This window comes from Antennarius striatus, chromosome 9, assembly GCF_040054535.1.
Source record: "Antennarius striatus isolate MH-2024 chromosome 9, ASM4005453v1, whole genome shotgun sequence".
Lineage (NCBI taxonomy): Eukaryota > Metazoa > Chordata > Actinopteri > Lophiiformes > Antennariidae > Antennarius > Antennarius striatus.
Window position 1 is genome coordinate 5047672 of NC_090784.1, and position 13280 is coordinate 5060951.

General features: G+C 41.1%; 1 protein-coding gene across 3 annotated transcripts in view; it reads right to left on the reverse strand.

Annotated features, from left to right (window-relative positions):
- The window catches only part of usp45 (ubiquitin specific peptidase 45), a 32315-nt gene that overhangs the window by 15084 nt on the left and 3951 nt on the right, over positions 1 to 13280 (reverse strand). For all 3 annotated transcript variants that reach the window (XM_068323777.1, XM_068323776.1, XM_068323778.1), the window contains exons 5-8: positions 12829 to 12929; positions 2971 to 3122; positions 982 to 1077; positions 336 to 466 (exon numbers count right to left, since the gene is read on the reverse strand). In XM_068323777.1, the coding sequence (XP_068179878.1) occupies positions 336 to 466; positions 982 to 1077; positions 2971 to 3122; positions 12829 to 12929 (480 nt within the window). The remainder of the gene's footprint in view (positions 1 to 335; positions 467 to 981; positions 1078 to 2970; positions 3123 to 12828; positions 12930 to 13280) is intronic.

Consider the following 13280-nt stretch of genomic DNA (forward strand, 5'->3'; position numbering starts at 1 on the left):
CAGAGAAAAGAATAACAAGCTGCTGCTACACATTTAATAGGGTACAGTGCTTTGGCGTGCTTTATGGTTGTTGGGCTTAGGAAGGCATTCTGCTGGGACCAGGTGCTACCTGGGTCTGACAGGTTAAAACGGTCGCAACAGCAGTGGGGGAGTAAAAGCAGGTGAAAGCTGTGGCTTCCACCTTGTAAACTGCAGTGATGATAGAGAGCTGTAACACAAACAACTGTGGTACAGTGTGGCAGCTTCTGTATTCCTGAGTTTAGTATCTGTGTTCACATCTTGAAGCAAGTCTATCACATAGGGTGATTTCATTCAACTGAGCAATACGGTCTTACTTTTGGCAGAGCTGGTTGAAAAGGATCTTGGGACTGAGCGGGCCTTTCCCTGGTTCTTTCATGCTCTGGAGGAACAGAAACATGGCTGCTGTCAGGGGCTCTGGGCTGGGCAGTGCGACCGTCAAAGGACTCTAGAATATGAGAAGAGAAATTAAGAAAAGTTTGGTCTTGTAAATTATACAGTCACACTGAAAACAACATAAAGCTGTAACTCGGGATGCTTACAAAGACTATATAATAACACAGAGTTAGTACACGTTCTAAAAAATCAAATTCTACGACTATACAAGGACTTTCCAGACGCAAGCTTCTGTTATGCAGGGCCAAAAACTGCACTGTTTGAGATATGGCTAAAGTTTAACTAGTGATTTTCAGAGGATTTGAGGAATTGATATTAATAATTAACATTTATATTGATTCACTTAGCAAAACCTGAATATTGCAAAAAATAGTTTTGAATGAGTGCAGCTTTTAATCAACTAATTAAAACATAGTTTATTTTGTGTGACTGTCAGTGATGTAATTATTTTAGCAACAAATACAATGATGAACAATCTGTCAGGTGCAAACACTATGCTCATTTTAAAAGTACATTGTATTGATTAATGTGTTTATGTGCAGAAGTGTAATGTACAGCATACTGTACCAGGTTGGTCTCCACGGGGGGGCAGATCCTGAGTTTGTACCCTTTCTCCTTCACTTCCTGGATGAGGTCAATGAGCATGTGTGTCTGAGACAGGTTCTGTGGAGAGATCATTTGTTGACCTTTAGTCCATCTGTGCATTTAATCGCATTGAGGTACTACTCGAGCATTACATCGGATCAACAAATTTTAAGCAGGTGAATACCATTCAAGAAATAGAAAACTGATCACTTGAATTTATTTCACAAGTCTTCAAATGAGAAGACAAAATATGAAACCGCGTTCACACATAGCATGAGAAAATTCAATTTAAATGCCTTTGTGAAATGTTATATCCACTTTAGCAGAATTACAGAAACTTGTGGCAAGTTCATTACTCTGAGGGACATTTCCATTCTATCTATGATATGTGAGCTGAAAATGTGAAGAAGATACTTAGTGACGAGACAGCCTGAAGCAGCCGTTGTCCCTTTATGTTAGAGAGACATCTTTTCCTTCCCTTTCTTGAGATATTTGTTTTGTCACATCCTGGCAATGAAAACAGTTGCTATGGAAAACACACAATGAACACAGACACAGCTCGTCCTCTGACAATTACTTGCTTTCACCAGAAAGATTGCAATTTTCAAGGAGACAATACAAAAAGACAGGGAGAGGGAGGGAAAAGCATGTAAAGCGCGCTCACTCAAATTTCAATCAATGAGGAAGGCCCTGAGGGTGATTAATAAAATAGAGAAAAACACTGCCATTGTTGAAGAGGCATGTCAGTTTGCAGTCACCATGACTCGACCACAGAAAGGCCGGGGAGGCTCTGTAGTTGTGTTGTATGGTTAATACGCTCCGCACCAACTGTGTGTGGGTGGGTAAACGAGACCAAGCCAGCAGTGCATTTACTGTATTAAATAAATGACCTCAAGGCCCAGTCTCTTTACAATCCGTCACTGTTAGACTATAATCTGACAGGAATGACCACAAACAAACACCACTTGAGAAGTGTTTACACTGTGAAAATGTACAGTAATCCCTCGTTACTCGCGGTTAGTGTGTTCCAGAAACCACAAGCAACTAACAAATTCCGCGATACAGCCACAAACTATTTATTTTATTACTTACGGTAATTTAAATGTTTATGAACCCTCCCCACCTTATATCTGTATGACCTTTTCCCACACTCTTAATAGACTGTTTAAAGCGCTTTTGTGTTTCACGGAAGTGCGCTGCGTTCCGGGAGTCTCGGAACGCAACCCACCCGTACACAGCATGCCCCTACGGTATCATGTGACTACCTACCAAAAATCCATGATGAGGTGATGCCGGGCATCTTGAAGTGCAAACAAGCGAGAGATTACTGTATTCATATTGTAATGTTAACAATTGTAATGTAAAAAAATTAGATTTTTAAGCAGCTTTTCTGTAGTGAGAAATCAATTTTCAAATAATGTGGCTTCGCTCTAGGTTTAAAATGATCAATAAAACAGAATTTGATCATAAAATTCTGATTCCACTATTCTGGCTGCATGAGAAAAACTTTTATTTGGTCTGATTTCATACATAAGAGTTGTGGTTGTGATCCACCGGCTGCTTTCCTAGAATTAATCCTAACATGACATAATGAATTATATTTTTACGCTGTATTGTCTTACGTATTTTATAGCCAGATTTTTAGAATACACCACTTTATGTGTGAAACAGTCACTCACAAACAAGGAGAAACTTTTAACACTTTGTAAAAGACATGCTTGCATAAAGAATTTACTTACGAACAACGAAACACTTCATAAAATAATTGTTGGTAAATAGAGTTTGTATCTTACGTATCCCAGAGATTTGTAATTTTAAACCTAAATTTGTAATTTAGTACAACAACTATTCTCAATAAACTCTTGCTCTACCTTTTTCATAAGGTAAGGTGAAAATCACAGTTTAGCAACTAGTTCCCCTTAACAGTACAGACTCAGGTACACACACTTTGAACCACGTAATTAAACCAACCTGCATGACTGCGTTGAAGAAGCAGGTGTTACCGAGGTTATTGATGCCTTTGACAGGGACCAATGTGCTGTTGACAGCTGGGCTCTTGCCTTTGGGTTGATCAGTATAATCAGATGGTTCTTCTTGCAACCTGATGATTTTGGGTGATGCTCCTGGAACACAGACATGGAAAATCTGTGTTATTCAACAAATGGAGCAAAATGTTTTAAATCGCAGACGTCAGTCTATTTTCAACCGCTTCATTCACTGTGGGGGGGGGAGCTGGAGCCTATTCCAGCTGACTGAGAACGTGAGGCAGGGGGAACTCTGGGCACGACGCCAGTGCACCGTGGCGTGCCACACAGAGGTGCAGACAAACACGCACGCAAACACTCACTCCTACAGTCAACAGCCAGTTAATCTGAAGCGCATGTTTCTGGAGGTGGGAGGAAGCCAGTGAACCCGGAGAGAACCCACGCAGACACGGGGAGAGCATGCAAAATCCACTAAGAGTGGGACTCAAACCCGGAACCGCCTTGCTGTGCGCCGACAGCGCCACCCACTGCGCCACTGTGCCGCCCAATCAGACATATTTTGGGAAATTAAAGGACAGCCTTTGAAAAAAAGATTTTGCGTCTTAGCAGAACATTGGCTCTTAGCAATAGTTTTTGCTTGGTATCCAAACTTGGTACCCTGAAGCGTGTAGTTTCAGGGAAGTTTCCACCCTGGAACTACACGCTTCAGGGTGGAAGACTTGTAGCTGGAAAAATTCAGCTACCATTAAATTGAGATCGCAGCACAAGGCATAAAAAATTTGGGCTTAGCCTTAACGAAAGGCTGAGGCTGGGAGCCGGGTGCTGTGATGGCAGCTGGAAGCCAAGCTGGGTCATTTGGGAAGGCAGATGACAGCTGTAGACGCTTCCGCTGGATAGTGATGGAGGGGTGGGGGCTGGGACTGGAGAGATTGCTGTTCAGGGCCAGCTGTAACTCCTGAACACCAATGAAACTGACCTTAAACAATACCTCAGACACAGACAGACAGTGATATAGATGCTAGGGAAGGTAACAGAGCTGTGTGACATTTGTGTGTGATGTGCCAGCGTCTAGCAACAAAGCCAAAATCATGATAACTCAATACCAATAGGTATTATTGACACAAAAGAGAAGAAGACCCCATGTACACAATTTATTGAGTTCAGATAAATGACATATATTCAGCTAAAGTCATCCATTCAAAAGTAAAATGAGAGTAGAGCCACTGTTTGGGTCAAAACCGGGAGCATAGTTATTAGGGTTGAGCTGGGTACTCGTTTGACGAGTATTTTGACAATACGAGTAAAACTCGCCAATACTCATGCTCATTCATTCATTCATTTTCCTGACCGCTTCATCTGCGGGTCACGGGGAGCGGGAGCCTATCCCAGCTGGCAAAGCTGAAGGAAAATCCTCAAAAACTGACTGTGTTCAAGCTTTGTGATTGGTCAATCACAAACAGCGCCCACCCCTCGCTTCAGAGACATCATCAGACATCACTGCAGCTAGAGCTGTCGATGGCACTGCCCCATTCTCGTACACACACACAGACATTGACTGATCTCTCTGTGCGTGGCTTCACTGCAGCTGTAGATAGTGCTGTATTCGCTCATCCCTAATAGATACTTCAGTCACGATGGTTAAGGACACAGATACGTTAGATCTCAGTAATGACTTATGAGCAGCCAAAGAATAGACACTGAATAGTGGAAAATTTTCTGATAAAGATATCAAAAGTAGAACCAAAGATGTAAAATAGGTGTAATGAAATCTGTTAAAGGTTAAAAGGGGAAAAAGGGGTAAAAGCATCAATGGAGTACAACAAAATGGAGGTGGTACTAATGGATATAAAAAGAGAGAGGTGAAAACAAGTTCCTCTGAAGGGTGCGGATTGAGACAGAAAATTGTTACTCCATGTGAAATTGGAAAAATTTGACATATCCAGAAAATTTCATGAAGCTTCATGCATAACAGCATGGGCTCCAGGTTGAATTATGCTCATAAAATACCTTCTAAACCATATGATATGTCAGTGGTGCTGATAGAGAGTTCATCAGAAAGAGATAATGGTCCACAGGTAGCTACACGTTCCTTTACAGCAGGTTTATTTGAGTACATTTTTAAGTTAAGTGATGTGTCAAAGGATCCACAATACATTGTAACCTTTTAAATTTTTAAATTAATGTTTAACCACCACTGGATAGTCCCACAAAATGGTGAATATTAAAATTGTCCTGTTATAGATTGCAAAAATGTTAATGTCTAATGGTGGAAACACATTGTCCTTAATAGGATTATTACAATGATTGATTAAAGTGCAATCAGTGTTTTTTATGTATAGAAAATAAAAATACTAAGAATTTTTAAAGACAAGATGATAACAAAACAACCCAGGATTTAATGAGGGCACCTTGAGGACTCAGTGCTGGAGAGAAACATTGATGGCTGGTATACATAAAACGGAATTTGGTCGACCAGCACTTCATCCACAAAAGCCAGTGAAGAAAGCAGGCCAGGAGCAAGGTCACTAGTCTGAACCTCCTTAAATACAAAACAAGGAAATTCAATTGAACCATAAACCATCATAATCATCACAACAACCTGCACCTTTACTCTGACCGTTCTCTTCTATACATAAAATGACCTTGTCCTAGAACATACAGAATTGATATTCCATGAATGAGGTACATATTGAAAAAACCTATTCAACCTACAGAGGTGGTAAGCCCAGTCCTGGCCACCACCGTGTCAGTTTGTCTTCCTCATGTTCAACTAGTTAGGCCATAGTCGCTTTTCAATTTGCATTTAATACACAACAAATTTCCACTCAAAGCAATGGAGGAAAAAAAGGGACTTCTGTTCAGCGGATTTAATGAGGAAATGAAATTACAGAAGGATTAAAGGTCTCTTTTGGGTTTGCTGCGTTTCTAAGGTTTTTTCAGGCTGCATCAAATGTCCAAAACCCGAACAACTTGTCAAGGACAAGGACAGTCAAGGACACATATGTTCATACTAGAAAAAAACAGAAGTTGTGCTGATATGGACCGATCATAGCCTCAATAATAGGTGAATGTGAGCAAACTGACATTAAAATGTCCCAAATAATGTAAAAATAATCAAACTAAAGAGAGCAAGTGTGAGATGAACACTTTAAGTGATCCTGCAAAACATTTGATATTGTCCTGAATTCCAGTGGCTTGTGAGGTGGTGTGGAATGACTATTCCCAGTATCATCTGTGCATATGTTCAGACAGACAAGGGTATCTCTATGTGCCCCCTTTGGAGGGGAAAACAAAAACACTAATGACAAAAGGTGTATTTTTTTGGGCACATATTTTAGTCTGGAGACAAGGATGGGTGAGGTTCAGCTTGTCAGGACAACATTCTTTTGTGAAGCTCTACCCAGTGGTGTTAAATGCATCTGGCTCACTGTGCATGCAACATCTGGAGGCCTAGTTCCATCTTCAATATGTAGCCATAAGGGAGCTCCCATATGTCAACACACACAGTGCAAAAAAACATAAGAGGGGGAAAAAGAGCCTGGATCAGAAAAACTGTATTCTTTGGATTTGTAGTGAGGATGAGAAGGTGTGAAGAGATGAGTTTATGTAAGTGTGAACAAATGAGCAAAATAGAGAATTGACAGAGAGCTTGATTACATGAGTGGTTGTTCAGCTGTTTCTGAGCACAAATACAAAATCAACAAATCCAATGAAACTTGACTGTAAATATTGTGACTTCAGCTAAGAGGAAGCAGAGGAATGAGGAAACTAACTGGGTGGAATGGGGATGCCAATAGACACACTCGGCATCTGGGACCATCACCCAAGGTAAACAATGTTCAGGGAGCCATCTGGCTGGGGCTGAGGGGGGTGGCAGAGGAGGGCAGAAGGGGCAGTGGGTGGAGGGAAGGGTTGCAACGAGCACAAGCATATGGAAAAGCAGATTTTTCCTCTCCCTGCAGCAGTCAGCGAAGGCAAATGCCAGCCTGCGCTGTGTCCACGCTTGACTGTGCTGCACTCGGCACCACCACCTGGCCCTCCTTGCTCAGCCACCGAGTATGGGCAGCAGCGACACTGTGGAGCCTCTCCCCAGGGTAGACGAAGGCATCCGTTGCTCTCAGCATCGTTCACATGCACGCAAGTACATCAACACCACGCTCTTTTTCACACAAGAGAACAAATAGAAACGCTGAACTTTTGCCGAGAACAATACTTCTTAAAGAAAAAAAAAAACTTTAGCTGAAATTACCTCTTTCAAAAAGTATTTGCATTGTTCTGGCATTTTAATGAGGGGTAGAAAAAGTCACCAGTAAACCTCACAGAAAAAATTAGAGCTGAAATTATAACATATATAGGAAATAATATATTCTTGTTAAGTTTGTTTCACACCAATACCTGCTGCTCACCTGGCCTAACACTGTATTTTGGTCACGGCCACTAGTCCTGATGTAGGAATGCTAAAAACATGTTCAATTCAAAACTTTATGTAAAGGTATACTTTCTATATGAACAAAAACATTTTTTAAATGGATTTTCATATTCTTCCAAATCTGGACCACAGTTGGGCTGAGAGACCATCAAATTGTATGGCCAGTGGGCTTTGTGCCTCCGTGTTGACTTACAGTGCAGCAGTGTGGAGGGCCAAGGCCAGCTCCCATCATGCAGAGGAGGCAGTCAAGAGGAAGGCCAGGCAACACCAAATGTCTTATTAATTTGCTAATTTGTTGTGACTGCAGGGCATGAAAAGCCTGTTTCCTTGCCATCTGAGGCCAAGAGAACCCAGGCCGTGTTACTTACACACACACACACAGACGCACCTTTTGCTACCCACTATCTGGCCTACTTTCATGTGCGGTGGTGGGAATAAAGACAGCATCACCCTTGATTACCTCCATGAAAGCACCACCAGGGGACAAGCATCTTACTGGGTACAGATTTGGCTGAGCTAAACTGACAGTAAACTTAGAACTGCCCTTTCCAAATGAATGCGTAGGGGCAGCAGGCCATGTGAATAAGTGAGCTGTACTCACACAACACATTATATGTTCTACTTTGAACTTTAACCAAAGTCTCTCTAATGAAGAATTATCGATGCAGACATCAGTCCCAGGAAAAAAACTGAATCAAACAACCGATGCACCAACACGATGACAAAAATATGTTACATACCAAAGTCTTCACACAGCACCCAGTTAAACCAGCATTTTGCATGTAGAAGAACAAAAACCCCAAAATAATAACGGAAAAATAAACAAGACAAAAAGTTCAGACTGTCGACATACAGACTAAAAAAATTTACTAACATGTAGTTTACGATAGTTTATAGCACAGATCAGTCCAGTATCCTTCATAAAGGGTAACCAGAACTTAAAGGGCTTTGAATGAGTGTTGGGAAAAGTTCAATATACAGACAACACAACTCACATCATTAAGTTGTTTTTAACAAATGTGATTTTTGCTGCAAATTCTGAAACATCAACATTTGTTTCCTTTAGAAAAACTTAACTTGGTTGTTTATTTCCTTAAATCACTTGTCCTGTGTGCAATACATGTTATGTAAATACTGCATGCCCACACCGGCAATGAAAAGACTGCAATACTGTTATGTCAGCTTTCTAACATTATTCAGTTGATACAATTTCGATGTGTTGTATGACTCAGATAGATGTGACAGGTGTGAATGGGGGCTTGCAGGTATGCATTTATATGTATGAGACTATGGTAGGAAGGAAAACATCACAGATCTGTACCCTAAATACATTGAGTGACACCTGATTTTGATGCACTTTAGCACAATTCTGATGTATTCATTCACACAAAATGTAATGATGAATCCAAAGTCAGGTGGCTTGGAAAAATTAACATTCTAATTACTAGTAGATGGTTTTTTTAATGGGGTAAATATCTCCCCAGCAAAATAAATACATTAAAAAAATCGACATATTTACACGAGACAGACCAGAAAATGATCATTATTACTTATTATTTATCATTATTATCATTATTGGTTGATCTCCAGTTAAAATGCTAAAGATTAATTTTATATGAATTAATACATATCTGAAGGTACTGGAGAAAATTAAATATAAAGAGACCTTTGATATCCAGAAAACAAATATCAAAAGATTCAATCTGGGACAGTAAAATATAGCAATAGATAATAATCACCACATCACACTGAATCAGACAGAATTGACAAATTCCTATGAGGAACAAGAACCTCTGATACCCATTCAGAACCAACGTTGTAACCCTCTTAACCCTAACCGTTAACAACATTTAATTTGCCCTACAAAGACTCCCCAGCTGTGATACAAGCCGGATTCTAGCTCCCTGAGGTCAATTCGCTTTTTACTGGGACTCTGGTACTTGAGCTGAAGGCCTTGGTGGTGAGAGAGCACAGTTAATAGACTTTCTCTCTAGCCTGAGCTGTTGCTGTACAAAATGATTATAGATTCTAAAAAAAAATCCTTGCTAGAGATCCTTTGTGTTGGGGGAAAACAGAACAACAGCAGCTACTTCTGAAAACATGTCCTTCATACTGAAATGCAATTTCACAAGCTCCTCAACAGACAACCACCTCTTTTTCTGCAACAATGGCTGCCTGCCTCTATACCCACTGGGCCGACCGGTGTGGAACAATTGGGTAGCAGGAAAGGTGACAGGTAATTCAAAGTGGCAAAGGGGAAAACTGCAGGCCTGGACTGTCCACCTGAGCAGATCCTTCTTCACTGATGGATGTGGACCCCTGGCCATGTCCACTAGTGTAGCACACACAAACAGTACAAGCACATAAAAGACACAAATAGCTCATTCAGACTTTTATTGCTGAAGTGGTTTAAAGAACTGGTTTGTTTCTCTTGAACATTACAAGTTGTATTAAATACTGGGTATTTATGGTGAAATTTGAAGGTTAAAACTTGTGAGTTTGATGCACAAATTTTAATTATGTCATTGTACAGAATGTTTGCTTTCTAAAACATTTTATACTGTGAGGCTCTGCCACCTTTTATCCTTGGATGCAGCTAATCAACAAAATTTATGAAGGCCTTTAAAATGGCATCTTGCTTAAATTACCTGTAAAGTCCTCCAGTCTGTACTTTGCTTCCTGTTGCTATAATATTCATGTACAGAAAAAAAAAAAGTATATGGAGTTGATCATTATGTTCTTCTATTTACATCTATCTGTGTGTGCCGCTGAGAATCAGTGCAGTCCAGCTGTTAGGATCCAGCCACTCTGACTTGTTGAGGGCCCTGGCTCCCACTAGTGCAGCTCACAGGCCCAGAGGTGGTGAAACATACATCGCTTCGACAGAGGAAACAAAGGACAGAAACAGATAGCAATGGAAAGACAAAGAACGACAGAGCAGAGATTGAATCCTACGCAGCTGCTCTTGTTCTTAAGGGAACTAAGCCAGGAAACACTGCTCAAGCGCCTAATTCCTCTAATGTGTGCAGTCATGCAATGTGCAAGGTGGGGGTGAGAGTGGGGGGATTGTTGCAGCATCAGTCCCTCAACTCTGAAGCTGAGACCGATGGTGGACCAGCTTGACTAGGCATGGGCGGCTGGCCTCTGGCCACTGGGCTGAACAGAGGCAGCAAGTGAGACCAAAAGTGCTGATGCCCACCATCCTGATAAACAGTCTGTGTAGAGGCCTCTTCACGTTCTGGTACCGAGTGGGTGAGGCACTGAACAGAAGGGGTATAACTGTATAAGGACAGAAGGGGTGGGGGTGTCTGACTGGATGAAACGGGTTGAACACGGTGCAAAGACATAAAAGTTATATTCAAAATATATGTAAGATGTTATTTTCAGTTTTCAGTGGTGGTCACACTGTTCTTTAATGTCATAACTGCAGTATTCTAAGCTAACGACCCTCTAGTCTGAAGGCATGGACCCCAACAGCTGCCATTTTAAAGGACTTCAGTTTTGTTGCTGGTCTGATCTGCTTTTATCTATAAAATTAAACAACTGAATGAACATCCTTCTAGACAGGTGAATCCGTAATTTTTGTCAGGGGTTGTAGGCTGGTACACTGCAGGAGAAAGCCTTTGAAAGGATCCAGATGACCACAGCCACCAGGGGGAGCAGGTGCACTGCAGTCAACTCCTTGTAAGGAAGCGCACCATTGGTAGAAACAAACGATTACACAGCTGTGCACAGAACTTGTTTAAGTTAGGAACTCAGATGTGTTCCAGAAGGTAAAGTTAGCAATTCCTTCTACAGCATGTCTTCCTAAATGCAATCTTCCACCTTGTTCTTCTCTATGACTCCCTCATTATCCAGAAGTTCTGATTCATGGTGCATGGTGGATAATGAAGATGCTTCTCTCAGTCCCTGATAGAACCTTGGATGAGGTGTCGACATCCACAGAATGGAGACAGCTGGTTGAGGCTGCTTTTACAATCCCCTCTGTGGTTTCCGGCGGTGCATTTGTGTTTGACAGGTGAATCTGAATGAGGGCTGAGAAACCAACTGATGACCGTAGAGATCTGTACTTCCCTTTATTATACTGAGATGTCTGCATCCCCATTGACGTGCTATAGTACTCAAAAGAAGTGCAGGGAAAGGCGATCTTCTTGGTGTTGAAGTATCACTATGGATTGCTTGTACTTATGACTCGGACCAAGCCAAAATCCACCTACAATGTAGAGTCTAACTTTTATCTGCCGGTAAATCACTACCGTACGTCCAAACTATGCAACAACCTGGAGACACTTTTCAGATAAGTGTTTCCTTTTGCTCTGGTTTGCTTTTACATTCCATTATAGAAGCCTAAATAACAGACTGTCTGTTGTTTATTAGAAATCTCTCACAGTAGTCCACTTGATATGTGCTGGCTAGCAAAGCATGCTGATAAAAAAAAACTGTATTAACAATAACGAACAGTTGCTGGCTTAGGCCCCGTCCACACGATGCCGGAACTTTTTGAAAACGCAACTTTTTTGTTGGGTTTACGCCTTCCGTCCACACGACAACGCAGATATCCGGAACGAAAATGCAACTTTTTGAAAACGCTGGCCTAGGTGGACTTTTTAAAAAACGCTGGATCTGCGTTGTTGTGTGGACGGTGTATCCGCAACTTTTTAAAAACGCTGACGTCTTGCCTGCAACGAAAACCTCTGTGACGTCATATTTATGGGCCCGTGTGTTGTGACAACAAAACACGGAGGATTCCTATTGGATAAAATTTGACTCAATACTGCCTCCACATGGTTTGGCATGCTTATAGCCATCTTCGAAAACGCACTGCTGCGTTTACGTGTGGACGGAGATTTTTTTGAAAACGCTGTCATGTGGACGCGAATCGTTTTTGATACGTTTTTAAAAAGTTGCGCTTTCAAAAAAATCCGTCATCATGTGGATGGGGCCTTATACTTGAAGTTACTGATGCAACACATTTCTAATTTTTGTTGAGAATGCAACAAAATGCAACCTATGTGAGTAGGAAAACGAATTCATCTGTATGACTGCAACTCTGTGCAAGAGAAACTAGGAACTAGTAACGCTCTGGTGTCATTGTGCAGATAGATTCTGGTAGATAAGAACACGCAGATACTAAGAACAAGGAAGGACAATGAACCAAACTTAGTTTGAGGGTCACCAGTGCAGATCATTGCAAATAAATATGTTTCATTTATATCTTATTGTCAGTGTAAGTCTTCCGTGTTCAAGGTCAATCACTTCATGTTGAATTGAAGAGATGGTCGCTAATTAAATGCTTGTATAAATCTTTAACTAATCTGACTTCAGCCTTGCTGATACAGCTGTGCAAATATGTCTAACAAAAGCTTTTTTCAGCATCATCCAGGGGGCCAGATATCCAGGAGCCAAACACCTTACCCGATATTGCCTTGACTGAGTGCTTTTGTAAAAAGTCCAGGGTCTGGGCCAAAGCTTTCTTGTTGCAGTGCGTGGAGAGCTCCTCATTACATTCAAAACACCTGTTACAATGAAAGGAGCCACAGACACAGAAAGACTAAGTTGCTGTGGAAACACAAACATTATAATGCTGCCAGAAAGCACTTCAAAATACCATTCCATTGGTAAAAACACAGTATTCATACTTTTATATTATGTTGAACAAATTCTAAGTTTGGAAAGTGAAACGGACTTTTAAACAATCCACACTGAGCATGCTTGGAAACACCAGTGCCTGTTTATCTGGGTTAGAGTCAGAGTTCTATGCAAATCCCCAAATTGCTGACATCCTGCTGTCACCTCAAAACGATGCACATGAGCAATATACATAATCTTGGCTTTATTCCCATGCAGGTTATGTTAGTCAGAGTTTT